The following is a 26,986-nucleotide window of genomic DNA, read 5'->3' as shown; positions in this document are numbered from 1 at the left end:
ACGAAAGACCGGTAGTGACATTTCAAATTCAATATTTCATGATTTCCTTTTCACAAATTCACGATTTTCATCTTCACGATTTATTGAAATTTTGAATCTGAAATGTCGCCATCGGTCTTTCGTACTATGTCAGGAGAATGTATCTCTGCTAGGACTCGAACCCTCAACCGCTTGGATGATAGGCGGATGCCTTAACCACTATAAATATTCTCTTTATTTCCACCAGAAAATGATTTGAATGTTTTAAACAATTGAAACAATTATATAAAAAATACACAGCAATAATCACAAATTATGAGACGCAACGTGTACAGAAATCAATGCATCATGCACTATTTCGTTATCCTGATAGCTTTAAAAATGGTGAATAGTTAGATTTGATTTAGAATGTAACTGGCTACAGCATTTAAATAACAATCGGAATAGAAAAATGGTTGATTGATTTTATTGTCATAACATTACTTATAGTGTGAATGCGGTTATTAAAAGCAGTAATGTACCGTGTTTGTTTATTTGAGTTTATCAATATCTGCCAGCGCCCATTGCAGTATGGCTTGACCCCGCCGTGACGCCATCACGACTTAAATTGTGTTTGAATGCCATAAGTGACATGAGATAAGTAACAGCAATTCGCAGTCAAATCCAGACATTGGAAGACTTGAAGAACAGAGTTAGATACAAGAGATCCGGGTGCGGTACCCTAGCTCTTTGCGATGAGATCTCTTGGTTCCTTAACGTGCCCGTGTGAAGCACTGATACACAGGGTACAACTTTCCTGGGATAAACTAGTACTGAGTACAACACTTTCCAAGCAATACCCTTTAAATGCCGAGCGCGAGGGAAGGGAGCTACTTGTCACAACTTTTAACGTCATTCGGTATGCCGCGGCCAAGGATCGAACCCACGACCTCACACTCCGTAGGGGGATGCCTTAACCACTAGGCCACGGAGAAGGGAGTAATGTACCTAGATGTTGTTGCTGCAATATATAGATGTTGGTTCATCCCTACCGGTCAATCCCTACCTATAGCCAACTATGCAACAATGAGCATTGTACAATACTTTATAAAAAATGTGTTCTGTTCTGTTCTATGTTATGACTTTGTGAATATATTTTAGACGGCTCTGAATCTAGTCCAGCTATGGGAAAACTCGACCACTTTAACATTGAACGGCCAGTCTGGGTTCAGCGTCTCCGTCAGGGACCGGGCTTATCAGTAAGATAATTGTTATTGTTCGCACTTTAATCCAAATGAACTCAGTTTGACATAGTTATTTTCTGGAGTATTCACACATATAAATCCCCTTCCTTCCTTCCTTCCTTCCTTCCTTCCTTCCTTCCTTCCTTCCTTCCTTCCTTCCTTCCTTCCTTCCTTCCTTCCTTCCTTCCTTCCTTCCTTCCTTCCTTCCTTCCTTCCTTCCTTCCTTCCTTCCTTCCTTCCTTCCTTCCTTCCTTCCTTCCTTCCTTCCTTCCTTCCTTCCTTCCTTCCTTCCTTCCTTCCTTCCTTCATTCCTTCCTTCCTTCCTTCCTTCCTTCCTTCCTTCCTTCCTTCCTTCCTTAATTCCTTAATTCCTTCCTTAATTCCTTCATTCCTTCATTCCCTCCTTCATTCATTCCTTCATTCATTCCTTCATTCATTCATTCCTTCATTCATTCCTTCCTTCCTTCATTCCTTCATTCTTTCCTTCATTCCTTCCTTCATTCCTTCATTCCTTCTTCTTCTTAATATAGTATAATGACTTTTAGTATATAAGACATGTTCAATTCCTTAAACATGTATCAGACTTAAAAAACGAAAGCAAGTCCACAAACGCAGTTATTTTTATAAAAAATCGATTGTATAAATATTGACTTCAATTTTACAATGTGAAAAACGAATTTTTTTTTTTTTTTTGCTGATTTCAGCTTCAAGGTGATCGGAGAGAAGGGCGTCAACGCCGAGGAAGAGCGCAAAAGATGGATTGTGGTAAGTTGACATACCGCAAAATAACCGCACATGTAGTTCACTAATTGAAAAAAACTTGTCTTAAATCATACGCTAAATTTGCTAATTATCCCGTCAGTTAACTATATTTCATAGTCTTGTTTGTATTTCTTTGTTATTAAATTAATTTGTTCCTGTTTTAGGCTCCGTGCTAATATATTTTCGAACGAAAAAAAAGCCCAGCATGGTTTGGCATTTACAGAGTGTTTTGCGTTTAATACCCAAACAGTAATCCAAAAGATATGATCCATTTATAGGCATAATGCATAACAAGTTTTAATACAGACTGAAGTTGTTATACAAATTATAAAATGAAAACAAATAATTACAAACGTTTTGGGACTTCAACACGGGTCTTCTTTTTGGGGTTTTCAGGCATTCCAGCAAGCTAGTCAAAGAAAACGGGCAACGTTTTTACTCCTGGAAATGAAGAATCAAAATCAGAACAGACAAGGTAGAGTTGGTATATGGCATCTTGTAGTTTATATAGTACAAAATATGCGTATAAAGCTTTAAAATAGTTATCAATCGAAGGTAGGCTACTTCGCACACCACACTGTTATTTGTGTCTATTCAATTGTCGACCATCTTCGGCAACCTCGGTACGTTTTTTCTGTTTAAAAATAATACATGTAAAACCTACCGTTGACATATTGACTAACAAAATCTCGTTTTGTATAATTATGCATGAGGCAGGGGAGACAACCCTATTTCCAATGAAATCGCTTGTACAATTGAATACTCTTTAACAACCCGGTATTGCTAGATGTCTCCGCAGGCGAGTTGTCTAAATGGCTTTTTTTAATGTGTTGCGATCAGGCGGACCAAGTTCAATTCGTACTTTTGCTAGAATACTTTTCTACGGAAAAACAAACATTAATATGAGTTTCTGTGCATATCTTCGCATTTGTTACATTTGTTGTATGATCATGATATTTTCTTAGCCAAATTGCCCAGTTTGTGTATACCACGTGATAAATTACGTCATATATGTTACGTCGGAAGGCAACATTTTGCTTAAAATGAAGACTTAATTCAAAGATAACTTTTCTTTTACAACACCATTTTAAAGGAAACAAAGGGCAGTATATGCGGCGCCCGGCTTCGTTTTATTACTGGAGTTTGATAAGGTGATAAGTTTCATCAAACACTTCGACAAACCTGTTTCAAAAATAGTGCTCCGTCAGACGGCCATATGGTGAAAAGGTTTGTCAAAGTGTTTTAAGAAACTAAACTCTCAATCAAACTCTAATAAAACACCTTAAGAGGCATAGACTGCGCTGTGGTTCATTTAAAATGGTGAAGAAATAGGAAAGTTATCTTTGTTCAAAGTCTTTTTTCGAAGCAAAATGTTGCCTTCCGACGTAGCATTTATGACGCAATTTATCACGCCGTATACACACGCTGTTGCCAACGGTACACAACGAATCATAGAGTAGTAGTGTATCAGGATTACCTAACGTTGAATGTCGACATGGTTTTGGATTGTCTCATTGTGTTATGCCTTTAGTGTATAGCGAAGAACAGTAACGATGACATTAGGTCATCTTTATTCCATAAAAACACTTGACATTACAACGACATCTCTATAACGAGAAATATTAACGTTTGTTTCAAAGGCTTATTTGAATTTATTCATTTAATAGGCATAGTTTTTTGGACAGCTCGCAGATGCACATGCGTCCTATTGCTCAGAGATGGTTTTCAGTATACAGCTTAAGTCAGTCTTATCATTGTCTCCATTCACTGTAGAGATCCATTATTTATATTGAGAAATCCGATTAGCTACATCAGTCTAGGATCCAATTATCACCAGTATTGAATACCACCCCAGAACTTCAATTAAGCTAACGTTGTTAACAACATTGTTGTTAGCTTTAAAAGATGAACTTTTTGTGGCATGCTCGAATATTTAGATCAAACAAGTACATTTTTACATTTGTACCCAGTGTCTTGAACCTTGTTAATATCAATAATGTAAATCCAAAGTATGTCCATTTAAGTCCCAGATGAGTAAAGAGTTGCAAATTAACAACTTTTTCTTCTACTTCTTCTTCTTCCTCTTCTTCTTCTTCTTCTTCTTCTTCTTCTTGAGATTGCTGTTTTTGTTGTTGTTGTTGTTGTTGTTGTTGTTCTTCTTCTTCTTCTTCTTCTTCTTCTTTTTCTTCTTCTTCTTCTTCTTCTTCTTCTTCTTCTTCTTCTTCTTCTTCTTCTTCTTCTTCTTCTTCTTCTTCTTCTTCTTCTTGTGTAAAGAGTTGCAAATTAAACAACAATGATGTCAACATCGTTGTTAACTTTAATAAAGTTCAATCAATCGGTCCATTATAACATATTTGATTTATCATTATATCCCAGGTGGAATTCTACCTCAAAACTCAACGGACGACAGTTTCGAGGATCCGGGTTATTACAACCAGGGTGGGGGCCGCGGAACCGGAAGTTCAAGTGGATCGAACTCCAGCAGGGAGGTTCTTGACGGACTTGAGGTACGTGGCTATATACCTTCTTGTGATGGTCAATGTATATATATCGCGCTCCGTAATTCGCGATAGTAAGGTCGTTCTTGAAAGTAGATCTACGTTGATTTCAAGACAATTTCAACACAATTTGCGAATAGTATGGTGCCTGATTTCTGCCATTTCGTATTTTTGACAATAACTTTCGCCCTGCCACTTGGCGCTTGTTCGAATTGTCACATTTCCGCATATCAACACGAACATGCGAAAACATGGAAAGGCAAAACTCTTCCACCAATAGTTTGTAAAATATATCTGTAAAGAACTGTATGTAGAAAAGAGGACCAACCGGAACTCCTCGGCAATTTTCCATCGAAAACAAAATCGGACGTACATGGACGATTTACAATGTCAGAATTCTTTGCATTTAACTACATGTAGATCGCGCAGTAATTTCAATTTTGTTATTAAACATAAGAACCCTACTCTTACAAATATCAATTATTTATGCAATAATACACTTTACTCCGAATCAAACTGAATTTAGTAATACAATTTTCACGTAAAACACAACAATTAATTAATACTTTTATAATCGATTTTACGAACTACTTCTACTTATGTGCCGGCGTACACGAGGTTGTTTTCGATGGAAAATGGCCGAGGAGTTCCGATCGAAACAGGAAACGTTCGTTAAATCATACGAACTGGGCTGTATTTCAGATAAACGGCGAAGCAAATTCCGTAAGTTTAGCGCCTACACTCATACACGCATTTTTTTAATCTACTCAAAATATTAATTATAGTTTTCCCTGTTGTAACCATCGTATGTGATATGTGCTATGTTCGTCCCTAACTTGTTTAATCATTGTGTTTATGTCTCAACATTATGGAATCCGACCTACAAATAATTAAAGGATAATTGTTTGTTTCAGTGTAACTTCGTTATATATTTCACCGAGTGAGCAACAGAAGATATATTTCACGAGTGGCCTTGCTACTATATATTCACTTTTGGCGTTGACAAGGTGAAATACATTGCTATCTTACACTGAATCAAATAATTGTTCATTTTTTATATGCTTAAATTGGAGTTAAGAGTAATTTATTTACACGTATTTTTAGAAAAAAAACGCGCCAATTTGTATGCGCACGTAACGTCATTTCGAAAATGACGTCGTTGAAATTGTATCCCAGCTTTGTGCACGCTGACCTTTAATTTGGAACCGATAGCGAGCTAAAATTTCAAGAGTGAAAATATTAATTTGATATTTTCACTGATTGAAACAGTGAAATATCAATTTTATTTCAATGATAAATCTCTATAAACCACCGGAAAGCATATAATGAATCTTAATATTAAACTCTGATGTCTGGTGACCCCATACAATTTTGGTATAAGTTTGCTTATCAATAATGTGTGAACAAATTGACCGAACGTACATCACACATACATTTATAACAACCTTTATTCAACAGAAATCGGACCAAAATGACCTATTTTACAATCTTTGAAGGCCATTAAAATGCTTTTCTGTTGCAAGTTTCGGTAAAAAAACACCTCAATTGTGCAAGCAAGACCTATTAAAGATAATAAAGGGTCGGTCACCAGGCAATCAAAGTTTACATATTTGTGTATGGGGTTGCTATTTTGTCGTGTTTCATAAAGTAGTTATTAGTTTAGCGGTGTTCCATAAAGCAGTTATTAGTTGCAGTGTTCCATAAAACAGTTATTAGTTGCAGTGTTCCATAAAGCAGTTATCAGTTGCAGCGTTCCCTAAAGCAGTTATTAGTTGCAGTGTTCCCTAAAGCAGTTATTAGTTGCAGTGTTCCCTAAAGCGGTTATTTGTTGCAGTGTTCCATAAAGCAGTTATTAGTTGCAGTGTTTCATAAAGCAGTTATAAGTTGCAGTGCTCCCTAAAGCAGTTATTAGTTGCAGTGTTCCATAAAGCAGTTATTAGATGCAGTGTTCAATAAAGCAGTTATTAGTTGCTGTATTATAAGTTGCAGTGTTCCCTAAAGCAGTTGTTAGATGCAGTGTTCCATAAAGCAGTTATTAGTTGCAGTGTTTCATAAAGCAGTTATTAGTTGCAGTGTTCTTTAAAGCGGTTGTTAGATGCAGCGGTCCCTAAAGCAGTTATTAGTTGCAGTGTTCCCTAAAGCAGTTATTAGATGCAGCGTTCCTTAAAGCAGTTATTAGTTGCAGTATTCCATAAAGCAGTAATTAGATGCAGTGTTTCCTAAAGCAGTTATTAGTTGCAGTGTTATAAGTTGTAGTGTTCCCTAAAGCAGTTGTTAGTTGAAGTGTTCCATAAAGCAGTTGTTAGTTGAAGTGTTCCATAAAGCAGTTGTTAGTTGAAGTGTTCCATAAAGCAGTTGTTAGTTGCAGTGTTTCATAAAGCAGTTATTAGTTGCAGTGTTCCATAAAGCAGTTATAAGTTGCAGTGTTCCCTAAAACAGCTATTAATTGCAGTGTTCCATAAAGCAGTTGTTAGATGCAGTGTTCCCTAAAGCAGCTATTAATTGCAGTGTTCCATAAAGCAGTTATTTGTTGTAGTGCCCCCATAAAGCAGTTATTAGTTGTAGTGTTTCATAAAGCAGTTATTAGTTGACGTGTTGCATCAAGCGAATATTAATTGCAGTGTTGCATAAAGCAGTTATTAGTTGCATTGTTTGATAAAGCAGTTATTAGATGTAGTGTTTCATAAAGCAGTAATTAGTTGTAGTGTTTCATAAAGCAGTTATTTGTTGCCGTGTTTCATAAAGCAGTTATTAGTTGCGGTGTTTCATAAAGCAGTTATAGTTGCGCTGTTCCATAAAGCAGCTATTAGTTGCGGTGTTCCATAAAGCAGTTATCAGTTGCAGTGTTTGATAAAGCTGTTATTGGTTGCAGTGTTTCATTTAAAGCCGTGTTATTGTTGTTGAAGAATTTTTATTGCACTTGTAGAGTGGATCAATATTCAACTGAAAATCGTTACTAACATATAGAAATATTCGCATTATAATATAGGTTAATTATTATCGTACACCAGAGCGATGATGCTCTGATTACACCTGTATATTTGTTAAACCTCTTAGTCTATCTGATGAACAGTGTTTGTAAACCACTTGAAAAATAATGTCAAAAACGCTTCGTCGGATGCCGGCTTCATTTTGCTTCTAATAAAAACTTCATATAAACAACAAAGATAGCTTTACTGTTTCTTCACAATTTTAAATCAAACATAGCACAGTCTACGGCGCTTACGGAGCACCGCCTTCGGTCTTTTACCAGAGTTTGATTGAATGTTTAAGTTCTTAAAACACTTCGACAAAACCTTTTCACAAAACGACTGCCTGACGGAGCACTGTTAAAACATAAGTTTGGAAACAGGTTTGTTGAAGTGTTGAAGGAAAATAATCATGTGATGAAACAAAGGTGGGTCTCTTTAAGCTGCATAGACTGACCTTTGTTTAATTTAAAACGCTGAATAAAAATAAAAGTTATCTTTGTTTTAAGTCTTCATTTGAAGAAAAATATTGCCTTCCGCCATATTTATGACGTCATTTATCACGTGGTTACCAACACTGATGGAAGAGGTTAATAAACGCATTCAGTTTGTTATCATAACCCCGTGTTTATTTAACTGCTTCTTAAAAATGATATTCGTTACCTTCTAAAAAGGTGTTACATATTTTACATATTTTCACATACTTAGTCTTCATATTAGCATTTTGCACCGAGAAGCAGTTTTATTTTCTATTCTACTTTTTTTACAAAGCGGGGAAAATATGGCTTGAAAGTAAGTTAATGCTGGTGGAGTTGCTTTAAACAAACGGGCAAAATATGTTTTCTTGCTTATGTACGACTAGATTAAATATTTTTAGTATTTATAGCCTAAAGTGCCTACATGTATAATAATAAATGTAATTTTAGACTGATATTGTATATAGCATTTCAATTTTGCGCTATTTATAGTAATATTTTTATTAGGAACATATATATGTATATGGGATGCTTGTTTTAGCGAAAACATGATAAATGTACGAATGAAACTTTTGGCACGAATATTTCGGCTAAGGGTTTTGAATGACTAGATAGTAATTGTGCTCAAGTCAGTAAAATGGAACGAAAAAGAGGAAAAAGAGGAACTATTACAAGTCATTTTAATTGGTCAAGAAATTATGCAAAAAATATACATATTTTTGCACTGATTTTTTTTATGAAAAAAATAGCTTTAAGTATTATATTATTTATTGGTTTAAACATATTAAATTCATAAAAAGTCAAGAAAATATACTTGAATCACAATCATGGTTTAGAAGTTGATCGGAAGCTGAAGGCTTTTTAAAAAGCTGTTTTATTCCAACATACTTAGACATGTATTGTTTTGCTTGCGCATGCTAGTATGTTTGTCTCATTAGAATATTTGGGTGAAAACACGACATTTTATCTTGGTAACCAAATTATGTTCGGGTGAAAAGTGATTCAAACGGTGCTCATGTACGTTTTAATCTCTCGTAAAACTCATGTATCATGCATTTTCGGGGCATCATGACATATGTGTGTAGTTTAAAATGGATATTTAACTCCTTAAGGGGACACTCAGGAGTGTTTGTAATACATTTTACAGATATATAATAATTATAATTATTATTTCATTATATTTCATATGTACGAGTACTTTGAATTTTAATAGTATATTTTGTAGACAAGTGATTTATAGATATTCGATATTACTGACAACATTTTCTATTTTAGACAGAATGCTCCTTTATTTTTGTTGTACATATAACATATACATTGATTGATTGATGATTGATTGATTGGTTAGTCGATTAATCGATTGCTTGAATGATTGGTTGATTGATTGGTTGATTGATTGGTTGATCAATTGACTGACTGACTGACTGACTGTCTGTCTGTCTGACTGACTGACTGACTGACTGATTGATTGGTTGGTTGGTTGATTGATTGATTGGTTGATTGATTGATTGATTGATTGATTGATTGATTGATTGATTGATTGATTGATTGATTGATTGATTGATTGATTGATTGATTGATTGATTAATTTGCATAGAAACGCGAAACACAATACTCATTACATGCACTTATTTGGAATGTTTAATAGTTATGATAATAATAAATGCACTTACATTTTCTTGATAATTTAAAAAAAAGAATTAATCAACAAAATGCTTAAACCTTCTAATGCAGGTGTAGCTATATATGAAAATGGTGGATTTAATTCCCATAAATGCGTCGAATGCTGTGTTTAGTCTTTGATTAATTCCATTTTATTTAATTGCATTAAAAGATAAACGTCCAAACCTGTACTACCGTATTTCAGGCAATAAACGAGTTGGATGAAGTGCTTAATGGTGAATCTTCCGGGTAAGTTTCGATAAAAGTAAATATGCTTTTGAAAATAAAATATGCACTGTGGCTTTTATCATAAACTGTTTTTCTTCATGCGAATGTTTTTTAAACATTTCCTTTTTAAGTATCCTAAATTCGACAAATGTAATCGTTTTTTTTTTCGTTTATACAAAACCATTTGTGAAGTACCATTTATATGAATGCAAGAAATGGCAGTTTCTTCTTCTCTTTTTACCATACTCTCTTTGTCGATGAATTTCTAATTCATAGCCTGAAAACATGAATTGAGAATTAAAAATATTTTTAATTGCATATCAAAAATATTTTCAATATGGTAGTGACTAATGAAATACATTGAAATAGGCTTATTTATATCGAAAATAATATCAAAGTTAAATCAACATTGTAATAAACAATTGAATTCCATAAATTTAGGAATAGCCAATTGCTTGCTGATTCATGACTTTGGATTCTAGCCCCCCCCCCACCACCAAAAAAAAAAAAAAAAAAAAAAAAAAAAAAAAAAAAAAAAATATTAAATAAAATCAATAGCAATAAACAAAATGAAATAAAAATAAGAAATAAATAAAAAATAACTAAATGAAAATAATTTAATAGCACTACTTACTCTGAATTATCCAGTGGTTCCCGGCAAACAATAGCGCTTAGTGTTGTCCAGAAGACAAGCCCGCTATTGAACGCTCCCACAAAGACGCGGGCACGCCCTCCTGTTTTGAACACGAGAAACGCACAACAAACCGGAAGTTTTGAGTCACATGACACTTATGATTTCATACCGGAGCCCGATTACTCACCACCTGCCTCCCCTACTCAGAATGACGTCACTTCCGGTACAGATTCCCTCCAACGCGAGAAACAGGCATCAGGTGTGTACAAGAACCACATTACGCCGAGAAATAGCGCACAAGACGATGGGGTTGTCTTAGATCCGCGAACTTCCGGTATATACACTCGCGTCATCCGGCCAGATTCCAAGAAAAACTCGACGCCAAACCGAGCATCCGGTGAGTACAACAAGGCCATACGACCCGCACCGGGAGCGGTCAATGTGATGCCTAATGTAGGTGAAATTCCGAAACTAAAACGCCTTGGATCAAAAGAAAATTCTTTCGAAAGTGATAAAACTAGTCCACGTGCAAATGACAGTCCTCGGTCGGAAGATAATACGTATGACAATGTTACATCGCTTTCTGTCAAACAAATGCAAGAGCAATTTGAACAACCGTACGTCTTTGAGAACAAAACTCCAAGTAAACCGCTGAGCCCACGAGAAAAGAAACAAGCGCCTCCAGTTCCTACCGGAAATAGACCGGTACCGACACCCCCGGCTCCATGCGCACCGACAGCTCCGGCGCCGCCCCCGCCCCTCGTGTTTGGAGGCAAACCCATGGGTAAGGGGCATCTTAAGCAGGTCCATTGGAATAGGACACCAAAGCCCATGGTACGTATTTCTACGTCTTAATTACCGTTTGAAGTAAAAACAAATATTATTTTTTTTAACTTTTTTAAATGGACATAACCAATTTACCCATTTCTTTTTCGTCGAAATTTACATTTGAGCTTGAAATTCTGTACGATAAAAATTGCGTTTTTATTTTAAAACCGGTTTACCTTTCGCGGAGTTCCGCAAGAAAGACATGGGTCATGCATATGTAAAACACGAATCAACAAGCTCAAGCTCCCTGGCCTTTGGCTCCAGCTCAAGCCAGAAAAAGAGTATAAACATGTTAATTCCGGTAAACAGGTGGTCATTTTTATTCCCGACAAAATAAAAGCACTCAATATTACTGGTTGTATCTTAACTATAAGCGTACTGAGTGAAATTCAGCTGAAAATTGGTGAAAATGAACTTTCGTTTGTAAACTTGCATGTGTTTGATGGAAGAATCGGTCTAATAACTCCATTAACAATATGTTTACAAAATAACCTAAATACGTGTGAAGATTAAACATATTTATATGGCACTGCATTCCCCGATTTCTCAAATAAGCCCTCATAATTGTGATATTAGATAAAATAACGAGTCATACTTACGTTTTATGATGATGTCCGTTCTTTTGCTCTAGCTCGGAAGTTTCATTGGCTCTTTGTTATATACAGCTCTTAAAAGAGCTGGAGCCACTGTTTCGCATGCGTGACTTCGCATCCCATCTAATGAATGGTTGTCAATGTGTACCAACGGCTAGTGTATATAGTTGCGTCTTAATACTTGAAACGTGTCTCAGAAAATGTAAAAAGTTCACTTTTCAAACGCATTTCAAACAAAAGAAAATAAAGTAAAATGATATCTATTTTCCCAATTGTATGTATTTGTTCATATATTAACTACTTACCAGAAAATCATTACAATGACAGGTGCCCAACTCCATCTGGGAGCGGTCACGTGACCTGACTTCACGCCTGAACCTTGCATTACTGGAGGACCAGTTTGCATTAAAGGAACGTGACGCCCCTATTACGCCAGGTAAAATATAAGTTTAATCTACATTTAGCAAGACATCTAGCATGCACACATAAGCTCTTTAGAGCTTGAACTAAACAGCAGGTAGGAGGACCGTAAAGTGTAAATAACAACAGACAGCGGGATTAGGCTGGGCTTATTCCATACGTCACTCGGGTGAGGGTATGAGTAAAGTAGTGGCACATCGCGGTCTTAATTTTAATACTTATATATTAGGCGTACCATTTTAGCCTTCTATCGGATGATATATTGGCGACACCGAGGAGAATGCCGACCTTGCATTAGACCACTGAAACCCTTTATATAACGGTCCAATGGTCTTCCTTTTCAGGTCCAAAATCACCTTGCTTCGGCGGACAAAAACCGCAGCTTCTTGTGGACCCTAAAAGGGCAACAATCCTGGACATCTTCATGTCGGGGCTTAAAAATGGGGGCACCAGGCGCCTTGTTGACATACTTAGTAGCGTGTCAGAGGACGACAACTTTCCCGCTGAGAAATTGGCAACTATAAGAAGGTTCGTATGAAAGTTTTATTCCGAATAGTTAAGGGGTGTTGTGAGAGGGTGTGTGTTAGGGGAGGGAACAGCGGACAAAAATGGGACTTGTGACAAAACATTTGGGCACATCATTGATGCGTTAGGGTTATCGGCTTTATTCATCACTGTGGTATATTTTTATTGATTAACCATTATAATAGTTTTGCATGGATAACACTTGAAGAATAATTTGCTGAAAGTGATTTGTGAATTTCGATGTTCAAAAGTTTATTAGATTCAAAAGAGCTTTCATGGGGGATAAACAAGTGTCATGTCATCATTTGGAGTTTCATTTATATATCTTAACATCGTGATTTAATTCAACGGTTACAATTCTATAATCAATCATTACTGGCAAATGTCCACGCGCCATGCTGTGTTATGCAAGAATCTATCGCTCTGTCATTCTCCTGCGGTATAAGTTTATTTTATAGCTCGTCCGAATACATATGTACTTCCTCTTCAATTTTTATTCATAAAAAATGCTTGTTCGACTTCCTTCTTTAGCTTGTCCGAATAGTTATTTTTACTTCAAAGTATATATAAAAACAGGATTGTCGAATAGTCTTGGAGTTTTTGGACTCAAATTTCGATTGTCAGGTATTATGACAAAATGTTTATTTATTTCTGCAGGTATCAACCCAACGACGAAGAAATCGACATGTATAAAGCGCATGCGCACCGGAAGCACGAGCTACATCCGGTTGACCAATTCCTGCTTGAATTGTGCGAAATCCCGTGCCTGAGCATCCGAATTGACATTTGTCTGATTCTTTGGGAGTTCCCATGGCAGTACGATAGCACGTGTCAGGTGAGGACAACGCTATGTTTGATTAAATAAATGATTGATTCAGAGTGTTTGTTACTGAATCAATGACTTAAAAACAATTATAAAGAACAACAAAAACAAACACACAACAGCAAGTGAATGGTATTAGTAATTTCATGAATGAATTGATGCATGTGTGTATGAATGGATGCGCGGATGGATGAATGGGAATGGATTGATGGATGGATGAATGGATGGATGGATGGAAGGATCTGTGGGTTGGTGATCTAATAGATGGATGGATTGTTGGATGTGTGTATGTATGTATGTATATATGGATGGATGGATGGATGGATGGATGGATGGATGGATGTATGATGGATGGATGGATGGATGTATGATGGATGGATGGATGGATGGATGGATGGATGGATTGACGGATGGTCTGTGGGTTGGTGAATGAATTAATGAATGAATGAATGAATGGATTGATGGACAGGTCTGTGGGTTGGTGAATGAATTAGCGAATGAATGAATGGATGGATGGATGGATGGATGGATGGATGGATGGATGGATGGATGGATGGATGGATGGATGATGGATGGGTGGGTGGGTGGGTGGGTGGGTGGGTGAGTGAGCGAGCGGGCGGGCGGGCGGATGGGTGGGTGGGTGGGTGGGTGGGTGAGTGAGCGAGCGAGCGAGCGGGCGGGTGGGTGAGTGGGTTGGGTTTTGGGTGGATGGATGGATGGATGATGGACGTTGTTTATATTAATCGATTTATGAATGTAATAAGGCGATTCTTAAGGTTTTTCTTGCATATTACAGCTAAGTACCTCAAAATATTGAATGTCACTTTTTGTTTCCTTTCCCAGCTGTTAGACCAGGTCCACGGTGCCTGTGATGAACTTCTAAACAATGACATGCTGGTTGCCATCCTCGAGTATATTCTTGCAATTGGGAACCACCTCAACCGGAACTGGTCAGAGAGCAACGTCACACAGGGATTCCAGATAACGTCATTGGACAAGGTGAAGCGTCATTGATTTTATAATTAACGTCATTGATTTTATTTCTGTTTAACGCATATTGGGCTTGTTTATGCACATATGGTTTCAGTTTTTTTTATTTGGGCATATTTGTACACATCACTACTTTGATGTAGGTTTCTTCCGTTTTTGCATATTTTGAACAAATCTCTACTTTGATGTAGTTTTCCATTTTGAGCATACTAATTAAAACGCACATTACTCTTTGATTAAAGTGCATAGACAATTTAACATTTCAAACATTATCTAAGTACACATTGATTTTAAACACATTTACGGTTGCAGGTACTCGGTTCCGTGATTGTGCATATTTAAAACACGGTTACTGTGATGTGTTTGATTCCTTGATAATGCATATGTAAAACACGAGTATTGTGGTTATGTATTCGGTTCCATGATCGGGCATATTTTAAACACGATTACTGTGAAAATGAACTTGATTCCGTGATAAAGCATATGTAAAACACGGGTATTGTGGTTATGTATTCGGTTCCGTGATTGTGCATATTTAAAACACGATTACTGCGGTGATGTTCTCGCGGTTCCTTAATTGTGCATATGGAAAACACGATCATGCGATGATGTACTCGGGCCCTGTGTTGGGGCCTACAAAAAATACATTTGGTTCGGGTAACCCGACCCTACCTACGGAATAGACCAGACCGTTTTTATAGTCAGTTTGAAAAAAAAAAGAAATGAAAAACTAAAAAAAATATTTTAATTGCTTTTCAATATGTAGTTTAAAACCTTAAATGCTTATACACACTTTTACTTTTTGAAAAGGATGTTACCCTAACATTTTTTAAGGCCTTGTGCATTTAAAAACACGATAACTATGGTGATGTACTTATATATATATATATAGTTCAATGGTTTTGCATATCTAAAACATATAAAAAGTTACAATTGACATGAATATGAAACCAAAGAATTTTTTTTAAGGAAATAAATAAAAAAGGGGATAAGAACATGAAGTTAAACACCATAAAGAGACTTATATCTATAATAGAAGTTAATAAAATAAGTATGATGATTTTAACCAATGCAAAAATAGTCGATTAGTCAATACTACACAGTTAACGCGTTAAATGATATTTATCCAAAAACTTCTCCCTTTTTCATCGAAAAAAGACAACAACGACGAGATAATAGACCTTATAACCAACATCATTTGTAATACAAAATTCACAAAGATCCTATCAATATACACCAAACGGCCACTTACAACAGGAACAAACTAACGTTTAAACATATAAGCTGTCTCGTGTAAGTCATGTATTTTAATTTCAATGAATTCACCAAGTCTCGTTTAAGACATATTATATTATATCATCACGGACGGTGTATTTTAATTGCAAGGAATTCACCAAGACATGTATGTATTAAGACTTACACAAATATTCATGTTATTAAACACACAGTCTCGCTAAAGATATGTTTTTTTTCAAGCAATTGATTTAGTCTCGTTGAAAAACATGATTTTTTTAATTATGACATGCTGAAATGTTTAAGTGCAATGCACATACGTACCCGGATAAAGTGTAGAACAAGTATATATCAAATGGGATGAATTTACCACGGACCTACAAACCTGGTTTATAGGTCCATGAATTTACTTAGACTCGAGAAACACCTACCTATTGGATAATGAGTTAATCCTACCCGGGAAGATACTAGCTATATAGCTATTTATACAAGTTAAGCAGCAAGATCCCAAGTGGTCTAGTGGTTAGGATTCCGCGCTCTCACCGCGGCGGCCGGGGTTCGATTCCCCGCTTGGGAAAATGTTTTGTTATCAAGTAGTTTGCAGTGTACACATTAAAATGTTTCAACCATGTAGAAAATATTGCCATATAGCACGAATGAAGTTCATTCATATCTTTGTTTCAACGAATACAATATTTCGATATTGCATACAAATTAGGGTGCTACAATGGCAAAAACAGTGAATACAGTTACACATGTGTGTACGTAGTTGGACCAAATACTATCTGAATGCTTAAACCTAAACTCATACACATATAACAATGTCATTGAGAAGTGATTACTTATTGCATCAAACATTTTCAAGAAAAAAAACAAGAACCTTAAAGATGCATTCTTACTCCCAAATAAGACTTCACGCGATTAATAATATTGTTTATGTATTCCCAAAAAGATGAATAAATGTCGAAAACAATGGTTCTTATGAAGGATTCCGAGTTTAATTTTAAAGAAATGAGCATAAAACACGGTATTCCTACCTCATGAGACTATAGTAGACCACTGTAAATCTTTTAGCAGTCACCAATCATTTAATATTTTTGCGCTTTCTGCTATTAAATATACGGTTACAATCTTGTTATCAGTAATTAATATTTTCATAAATGCATTATTTAGTAAGTAGTTAAATATTTATCAGTCGAAATGTATGTTCGTTATACATGTGTATGTATTGATTTTGAATAAGAGTGTCACTTTAAGTTGATATTAATATGAAACCGAGGAAATTTATTTTGTAAATGAAATGAATAAAAAAATGAATTTGGTAAACGAAGGTGGTGTTAACAACTAAGTAGAGACTCATCTCTTTAAATTTGATCACATAATTTTGATGATGTCCATACCACACGGACGTTTCCGAATTTTATTAACGTGTTTGGATATTGGAAATCATACATAAGAAAAAAAACCCACTTCTTCTGTCTGCATTGACCAAAGAACATTTGAGGATATGATGGAGACAATGGAATTGAGCAACAACTTCATTTGTATTACAAAATGCACAAAGTCGTAAATTCATATCAATATTCACAAAACGACCACTTACACCAAGAACAAATACATAACATGTCTCGGTAAAGACATGTATTTTAATTGCAATAAATTCACCAAGTCTCGTTTTAGACATTTTCATGTATTTTAATTGCAACGAATTCACCAAGTCCCATGTACATTTTTTAATGTTAAATATTAAACCAGTCTCGTTTAAGGTTTGCGTTTTAATTACAATGAATTCACTCAGTCTCGTAAAAATTATGTGTTTGATGCAATAAATTCACCGAGTCTCGTTTAAAGACATGATTTAAAAAAAAAATGACACTAACCGTTTAAGACATAACCATGAATTATAATTGCAATGAATTTACCAAGTCTCGTTTGAGACATATTAGTTATTCTCATGTTCAAATATTTCAATGTAAATAATTCAACAGTCTCGTTGACGTTTGCATTTTAAGTGCAATTAATTCACTCAGTCTCGTAAAAGATATCTCGTATTGAGTTTTATGCAATTAATTTGCCGAGTCTCGTTTAAAGACATGGTTTTAATTATTTTGACATGCTGACATGTTTAGATGAAATGAACAGACGTACGCCGAATAATGTAAAGTTTACATCAAATGTGTCGAGTTTACCTAGTATTGAGTACAATCCCATCTATCGGGTAATGAATTTATCCTACACGGGTAGATGCTATCTATATACGAGCTTCATCTATACGCTAAGCCTTAGCTATTGCAAGTTCCCAAGTGGTCTAGTGGTTAGGATTCCGCGCTCTCACCGCGGCGGCCGGGGTTCGATTCCCCGCTTGGGAAAACGTTTTGTTATCAAGTATATTGCATCCTAAAACTCAACATATTACAACCATAAAGAATAAAAATGCCATGTAGTTCGTGTGTCATTCATTCCTCCACTTTTTCAGCGAGAACAATATTTCGATAGTGCATCAAAAATTAACATTACTATGAAAACGAGAAATTTATTTTACAAATGAAATGAATAAAAAATGAATTTGGTAATGAAAGGTGATGATAAAAACTAAGTAGAGTCTCATTTAAGACATATACATATTTTTTAATTATCAAGTATTTTGCATCCTATACCTCAACATATTACAACCATAAAGAAAAAATAACTGCCCAATAGTACGTGTGTCATTCATTCATTCACGGTGTTACAAGAGCAAAAACAGTAAATACAGTTATACGTAGTTTGACCAAATGGTATCGGAACGCGATAATTATAACCTACCGTTCAGTTTCGATATATTAAAGCTGCAGTCTCACAGATTAACCGTTTTGACAACTTTTTTGTCTTGAAATGAGCCATTTCTTGCGTAAATATCTCAATTAAGACAGCTGACAAAATATCAGATCACAGTTTTTTATATTTCCATGCGAAAATTAATGTTTTAAAGCAAAAAGCGTTACTTATGCTTTAAGAAAACTGCATAAACATCAGTTTTTAAACATAATTATGAAAACCTGCGATCTGTTTTTTTTGTTAGCAGTCTTATATCACTGGTTTCCATGCATTTTCGCAAAAACTGGATTGTTCCAAGACAAAAAAATAAAAAAGAGTTGTCAAAACGTTTAATCTGTGAGAGTGCAGCTTTAATGGACTTTTATGATTTACTCGGCCCTCAAAAAGGCGTTATGCAGCCAATGAATCATTTTTTACAGTTTCCTTTCTTTCCCGTCTTCATGGTGTCGGAGCTAAAGATTCCGCCTACAACCTTGTCCATATCGTAAAAGAACACCTTCGAGATACAGAGCGAGCTCGACCTGCCTGGTCAGAAACACACCAGTACCTCAACAGATCGGTGTGGTGCCACACATTTCGTCATTCAAGTTATAAATGCATATTTTCTTCTACCACAGGTATTGGGAGTACGTGGCAAAGACTCTGGATATACTCTTGTTCACTTCCTAATCCAACAGCTACAACAGACGGACCGCGCGCTCCTTGCTTGGCCGGAAACCCTGCAAGGAGTAAAGAAATGCGCTGAGGTGTCCGTTAAGTCTGTTTCCGCGGAGATAGAAGGTGGGTTGGATTTTTTATATATCCTAAGAAAAAACAGATTTTTGAAATAAATAAATTAAGTGATTTGCAACGTTTTGTTTGTTGGGAAGAATGTCTAGGGATTACACTTTAATATTATCAATATAGTCATTAACATATGCTTAACCTTTGTTAAATGAACTCTTAATACAAATTAAGAACTCGAACAAGTGACTTGGATTCAACAATTATAATATAGCCCGTATATTACCGTATATTGAAGGTTGGCCTTCATATGGAAACAACACATTTTGAGTTATATTTCAAACACTATTATGCCACATGCAACCCGACCTATTTTCGATATATATTCAATATTATTTAACTAGTGTTATACCGGTAACATTTTCCCTCCTATTTCCAGTATTGAAGGGTGACCTCGGGAAGGTAAAGCGACACCTGAAGGTCATGCGTTCACAGGCAGCCTTTCAGAACAGACAGGACAGCAAGTTTCTCCAAGACGCACAGGTACTCATCTACATCATTAGTGTAAATGAATAAAAATAAAACTATAATGTTAGCAAATATCCTTAGTTTCAACCGTATTAGAAGTTCTCCGTTTTGTTTCAACACTGACGTATAATTAAACTTCGTTATTAAGCGAAAATGCTTAAACGAGATTGGTAGTCAATAGTTATGGCGTGAAAATAAGATTCTTAGTTGTTTAGTTAGTATTTATATATAACTTGGGGTTTGTGGTTGCCTTCTATACTGTTTAAGATTGTATAAGAGCAATGGTTGGTCGGTAGCTTAACATGCAAACACTTTCACCATTTTTTTTATTCACAGAATGTGAGCGTGGAGTACGAAATGAAACTAGAAAAGTTGGATCGGCGATCAGGGGAACTTCAAAACAAATACAGGAAAATACTGGTATCAATAATACCTTTAAAATAATACACTTTATATCTTTTTAACCATTTACCTTAATAATGATACTATTTTTGTTATAAAGCTTACCGCTCAGCAGTGGTTGGTTTTCAAGATACAATTTAAGTCAATGTTATGGTCATACATCATTGACCTCATTCACAGTAAATGTCCGTTCACGCTATGCGATTATCTAAATCGTTCGTACATGTACATTCAATAATGTTGAATACCAACCCATGTGTGTCATTTTAATACCACTTGAATCTTTTAATCCCCAAACCTCACATACAGATATTTTACTTAAATAGTTCACACTTTATCTTGTTTATTTAACTTAAGACTATTATATACTATCAACACATTGAACAACTTTAAATTAAATGATGCTAAAAAATACTCATTTATGAACTCAGGCCCGGTTTGGTGAGCCACTTTACCAGCGTTCGGACCAGATGTTTGCTGTTATTGCGAGCTTTATGGACAAGTTTAAATCCGCCATGAAAGACTTAGATGGTAAAGGATCGGATTGTCGCAAGAAATCCACATCATGAAAGACTGTTAATATTGACATATTTGTTTGGGAAATACATGCAAGGCTTGTGTTAAATAACTCAGCAATATATTTGTTTTCATGTTGATGTCACATATTTACGTACTTGTATTTAAAACGTCTGAACAAACATGCTACTATGTATTATTTGAAAAAAAGTAGTGTACAAACATTTTTTCTTCTATGCATTTAATTCAAGCATTCCATTTAATTATCACATAGTGGTTTAATTATCTAGTCTTGAAAAGTAAAACAAAGATAAATAACGGATATTTTAGTTTTGCTTTTATTAAAACTAAAGATTTTCTTTTGTAAATGAAGACTCCAAGAAAAACAAATGGCATCCTTACGATAAATCCAGTTCTTTACCATGATAGTATTTAAAATGTACATCGAACAGTATATATTAAAAATTCATACCTATGGCTAGGCAAAAGACGGACGTTCTTCCTTCTACTGTTATAACAGTGTGTGTATACCACGTGATAAATTGTGTCATAAATGCTACGTCGGAGGGCAACATGTTGCTTCGATTGAAGACTTTAAAGAAAAAACATAACGCAGTCTACGCCACTTACAGTGCCCCGCATTCGGTCTTTTACAAGAGTTTGATTGAGAGTTTAGTTTCAGAAAACACTTCAACAAACCTACTCAAAATACGGCCGCTTGACGGAGCACTGTCAAAACATTTGTTTGTAAACAGGTTTGTCGAAGTGTTTGTGAAAACTAATCACCATATAAAACTCGGGTAAAAACACGAAGGCGGGGATCATAAGACGGCATAGACTGCCCTTTTTCATTTAAAATGGTGAAGAAAAAGAATTTTTTCTTTGTTTTAAGTCTTCAATTTAAGCAAAAGTTTGCAGTCCGACTTAGTATAAATGACGTAATTTATCACGTGGTAACCACACACAATATAAGAAGCAGCCCCGTCTTGCGGTGAGTCCTCGACTGTTACAACTGTGTTTGTTTAAATGACGGTATTATTTTGGCAATATGAACAAAAACTTTGAAGCATTTCAAGTGCAGGAATGTTGCTTCTTTTGTTTATGATCTAAATATTGTTTTATTGTTTTATTGCAAATATCTTCAAGTGCTAAATAAAAGTTGTATAGAACTCAACCTTGTGTTACAGTCCTTTAGCTCAGCTATTTAGGGGATAAATAAGGTCCAGGAAAAATCACTTACGGTTTCTTTTGGTACAAAGATAAAAGTGGGGGAAAATTATGTGAATCGTTACATGTTGTTTATTTGTTTCATCAAAAATGAAATTCGAGATTAAACGTATTTGAATATGTAAATATCTGATAAACCTGAAACGCCTAAATAAAACAATGAACTACGAACTATGAATGATAAATTTTAAATGGTCTCAAAAAAGTAGTTTTCAACTTTTTATAAAATTAATTTTTTTTTTTTTTATTTTGCAAAAGAAACGGTATTTTATGGATTAATTCTAAAGCGATTTGGAAAACAAATGGTGAATTAAATACTTTTGTTTGGTCTTAATGTGTACCCATCCCACCATCATGGCACTGGCGCTTAGTGTGGCTGAGATTGAAACATTTGTTTTGTCATTTATAATCCATGATGATTGGCTGATTTCAAAACTAAGTAGACATCACACATTTATTGTATGCTACTTGGCAAGACTTTTTAAAAATCTCTTCTTTTCTGATGTGATTAAGCCGAAATTACGCCGAGAAATAGCACCAAAGATGGTGGTTGTAATTTGTATCCGTCAATTCCCGGGTAAGACACATTGACAGGCCGGATTCCCTGAAAAAACTGGATGCAAGATTCAACTCGGTAAGTACAATAAGGCAGTTCGAGTCGAAACAGCAGCGGTCGGTGTGATGCCAAATATCCTTTAAATCTAGAAAATAATACGCCTAGGATCAGACCCGGAAATGATATACTTAAGCTAACGTTAAGGATTTCATCCAGTTACCTAAGTATTTGGAAAACGGATAGTCAAACTTGGTCAAGATCAAGATCTATTGCGACCAAACTTAGTTTACATGAATAGTTTATTAAGACTTCATGGAATTACGTTAGGACCCTTAGCTCAAGGTCAATATCACTGTTACTAAAAATAGAAAAAAAGGTTAGTTTTGAATAACTTTAGTTATGGTCGACATATTGTAACCGAACTTGGTATGTCATGATACCAAATTTGAGACACCTTGGGTCAAGGTCATTGTTAATAAAAAAAACAAAACAACAACAACAGTTGAAGCTGAATCTCATAACGAAGGCTGAATTTTTTCAGCCAATCATTAAATACCTGGTTTCGTCGCATTGTGGTGTCTTGTTTTCATTTAGTACGCAAGATGAACCTCGCAAGTTGAACCTCGTCAACTATCATTATCATTAAACAAGACTAATTTTGAAGCAAACCATCAAAGACGTTGCTAATGATCTTTTAAACATGACTAAAAGCATACCTAGTTTGAGGTACCTAGATATAAGCATTCTTCAGTTATTGAAAGAAATCGGATTTTCAGCCCAACTGGCGTCAAAATATTTAGAGCGATTGTCAAGTATGAGGGACCTCTACCAAGTTCGAGGTCTTTAGGTTCTAAGCGTTTTTCAAGTATTGATAGGAAACTGTGTATTTTCAGCTTACGGTCACAACGACCTTGATCTATGGGCCATTGACCTCAAGAATGACCTCAAACCGAAAGGGTGGCGCTTAAACCCGGTACAGGGATATTATCTCGGTATCAAATGACTCGCTATTTATTGCCTACTGATGAAATGATTATCGGACATATATACGTGTTTTACAGTTTCCGCATTACTATGAGATTATCCAAGTGTCATCTTTAAATAGCCATGGTCCATATAATCACATTTTCAAAAATTGGAGAGTACGAAATGGCTAGGGTACAGAATGACTACAATAATTTATTGGCTTTCAAAGATCAAAACACATTTTCATCGTATTAATTAAAACATCGAGAGTTATAATATATTTTTTTCAAATCTATTTCTTAATTAAAAAGCACACCAAATAAACCAAACAATACTTATTAAATTAAAGAGACTGTACACCAGATTGGCACCAAAAAAAGTTTTTTTCTGTAATGAATCTCAGGACAATTCTTTAATAGAATGTGTTACGCTTTGATATCATAATTGTAAAAAAGTACCAAAATGTAAAAAAAAAACTGTGTTGGAGACCGGGTTCGAACCCGTATCGCCAAAATTCTCTAAGCCACGACTGCTTACTCTAAGTGGGTGACATAAATAAGCTATATACCTACCTCGGTAATATCACGTGATAACACCGACTAGCCAATCACGGATAAGGAATGAATTCTACCTGGTAGACATACCCAGTAATCTTTTTTAATGGAAAAGTACGAAATATCTGCTAAGGCCACACCAAATTGATATTTCGTTCCGCGGATTTACCGCTCCTATTTTTTTTGAAAATGTATAAAAAAAATATTTTTTTTTTTTTGTGCACCCGCACCTCCAATTTGATCGCCAAGCAGATTTTTTTTCAGGTAATAATTTATTAAAAGCCTAAAAATAATCAAGTTTAATTTTTCTTTGCTAGTTTTCTTGTTTTTGTAAAGGGAAGTTACCGATGCGTAGTGTTTTTATACTGTATATCGGTTTAGCATGGGTTTCAATAAATTCAATCAAAATAGCGGCTTCCGGTATAAACAATGTGGCTCGAAGTTTGGAAATTAAATCTTATTTTTGACAATAAATATGTTTTGAGCATGCTTGAAGTCATTGTTGATCGTTTCATGCACTAAAGGATCATTATTTAAAGCAATCATTATGCAATAAAGCATGTGTATCTGAGACTGGTTGCGATTATATTGCGTAATTAGTGACTCGTTTTGAATGGAAATCGGAATGATCAACTTAGTACTATTTTATTCAAGTCATAATACAAGGGACCACAATTTTACATCGTTACGACGATGCTGAAGATGACAGGTCAATTTAACTGGAACATGAGTCATTCTTTGGTCCAAATTGATGTATCAAGCTCATTTTTGATCAAATTATACAAAACAACAGTTTTGAACAAATATTTTTTCACAAATAGCGATGTAAACACTGGTCTGGATATACCTCAACATAAGTAAGCCTAAGTTTATCACCTTATATTTTGTTTTTATTTGCAGCATAATCCGGAATTGTAATGCACTTGTCAATTGTAACCACTGCCCCGTTTACCCCTCGCCATTGTCCCAGGGGTATACCGGGGACAGCAGAGGCAATGGGCTGTGTTTTGACCTTTCAGGTGGCCCCGCAGTGCCTAGTGAATGTGGTTTTGTCTTCATATTGACAGGGATTTTACCAGCAGTGTGTCCCTGAAGGTCGGGTATTTTACCCGGGTTTTAAGAGACCGGAAGTCAAAGTCCCCGCTATTCCAGACTGGGGGGCATATACAATTGGCTGGTGCATAAAACATCTAAATGACCAAAAAAAAAGTACTCTGAAAAATACCCTTGTTCTTTTTGTTTTAATAAGCACATGTCATTGCATTTCCTGTGATAATAAAAACCAAATTTAGTCTATGTTATAAGGAGTCTGATGTTTGATGATGCCTGTGTAAGTGATCATTTTTTTACAAATCCACAATCAATCCTAAGTAATGTCTAAATACAGTTACATATGATGTTAAACTGATTCAGGTAGATTTATATAAGTCGTTTCAAACTTTTTACTAAAAGCAGGGTTATTTATTATTATGAATGATCGTCATATTAAAGTACGTTTTAATTTTATAAGAAATTAGATTTATCCATATACTAAACACAGATGAATAAATAGTATGTATTCCGACATTTTCCCAGAGTCCATTAGAGGTTCAAAATGACATTAAAATGGGTTTAAGGGTAATTATTTTGAACAATCTTTCTTATTTATATTGAAAATAAGGAAAAATATATTTTTCGCTCTTCGCTCGCTTCGGTTTTTATGAAAACTGACAAAATTTTATTTTTATATTTTTTCCGCTCGCTCGCTCCATTTTTTTTGGGCAAAAATCCGAGGAACTAAACATTAATTTGGTGTGGCGTAAACTTAAATAAATTGTAAACTATGTGATACTTAGTAAGTTTCAATGCATTGTACACATCGATGCCAAGTTTATGTCAGTTTTCGACCATTTTTAGTTCTCGCTATTTTATCATACGGAGTACAGCCCTTTTAAAGCTACTATACTATATATGTGTAATTTTAACCGGACTGTCTACCTATTGATACATACTAATTATGTTGTTTAACATATTCAAAGTCAACGTAGATTATTATGGACATTGATACCTGGCCCATCGATACTGGGATTTCTTAAGAGAATATTTTCTTGCATACCGGACGTGTGTTCCCGGTCATGTGACCAGTGCTGGACAAACCCATCTTACATACCCCATGTAAGATGAGTCACGCGCAACCATGCGCCACTTCTTATTTCATATATTGTATGATTTATGAAATATATATTGTGCCATTTCAATAAAGCGCAATCAAATATATATTTTTGCAGGACTTTCAATTAAAATTGAAAACAAATAATCGTACAAAACGCTATTTTTAGTTATTTAAAATTACTGCGCTCTATGACGTCAGTAAACAACGTCGCACGCGCTTTTTGGTGTAATTGTACAAACGTTCGTTTTCGGCTTACGCACGTGCCCTCGGGTCGGATTTTTCATTCCGTATCGGAAACACATGATATATAATTATAATATTACCCGTGTCCGACTGTGACGAAAACCTCTGTATCAACATAATCCGGTACCATAAACTGTGATACCAGCTTTTCCCAAAATCGATACAAGGCATCGGGTATGAGTACATTCATCGATGTCCTGTGGACACAGGTCCAGCTGGCCAGGTGCCTAATAAAACGCAATTTAGATTGGTAAAAGATGGTTTTGGGTATAAAGCAGGATGCTGACGTTAAAACTTATTTTCCAATAAATAACCTAGCTTGAGTTAACATATTGAAACTTAGCTTATAAACTACCAAGGCCACATGAAGACCCCTGGTCCGTTTTGCTCAATTATTTATGCCAGTTTTAAGCTACATTCAAAATTGAGAATAGTTGCTTTGCTCTTCACCAACTGGAC

The 26,986-nt window shown here is 35.3% G+C and overlaps 1 protein-coding gene and 2 non-coding genes across 7 annotated transcripts in view; all 3 read left to right on the top strand.

The window, feature by feature from the left end:
• LOC128243587 (delphilin-like) overlaps positions 1-22,003 on the top strand; it is a 39,854-nt gene extending 17,851 nt beyond the window's left edge. For 2 of the 5 annotated variants that reach the window (XM_052961439.1, XM_052961440.1), the window contains exons 7-22: positions 1,120-1,217; positions 1,907-1,967; positions 2,361-2,439; positions 4,341-4,471; positions 5,165-5,185; positions 8,203-8,223; positions 9,775-9,818; positions 10,446-11,265; positions 12,180-12,288; positions 12,617-12,800; positions 13,455-13,632; positions 14,464-14,619; positions 19,278-19,440; positions 19,823-19,926; positions 20,248-20,331; positions 20,745-22,003. In XM_052961439.1, coding sequence (XP_052817399.1) covers positions 1,120-1,217; positions 1,907-1,967; positions 2,361-2,439; positions 4,341-4,471; positions 5,165-5,185; positions 8,203-8,223; positions 9,775-9,818; positions 10,446-11,265; positions 12,180-12,288; positions 12,617-12,800; positions 13,455-13,632; positions 14,464-14,619; positions 19,278-19,440; positions 19,823-19,926; positions 20,248-20,331; positions 20,745-20,882 — 2,391 coding nt within the window. In that variant the 3' untranslated portion in view covers positions 20,883-22,003. The remainder of the gene's footprint in view (positions 1-1,119; positions 1,218-1,906; positions 1,968-2,360; positions 2,440-4,340; positions 4,472-5,164; positions 5,186-8,202; positions 8,224-9,774; positions 9,819-10,445; positions 11,266-12,179; positions 12,289-12,616; positions 12,801-13,454; positions 13,633-14,463; positions 14,620-19,277; positions 19,441-19,822; positions 19,927-20,247; positions 20,332-20,744) is intronic. The other 3 variants (XM_052961442.1, XM_052961441.1, XM_052961444.1) reach the window with 3 other exon arrangements.
• On the top strand, positions 16,349-16,420 carry Trnae-cuc (transfer RNA glutamic acid (anticodon CUC)). The gene has a single exon. It is a non-coding gene; the product is annotated as a tRNA-Glu (tRNA).
• On the top strand, positions 18,141-18,212 carry Trnae-cuc (transfer RNA glutamic acid (anticodon CUC)). The gene has a single exon. It is a non-coding gene; the product is annotated as a tRNA-Glu (tRNA).
• Positions 22,004-26,986: the final 4,983 nt, after the last annotated feature.

Source organism: Mya arenaria, chromosome 8, assembly GCF_026914265.1.
Source record: "Mya arenaria isolate MELC-2E11 chromosome 8, ASM2691426v1".
In the NCBI taxonomy this organism is placed as follows: domain Eukaryota; kingdom Metazoa; phylum Mollusca; class Bivalvia; order Myida; family Myidae; genus Mya; species Mya arenaria.
This window is presented reverse-complemented; position numbering and strand designations above follow the sequence as displayed.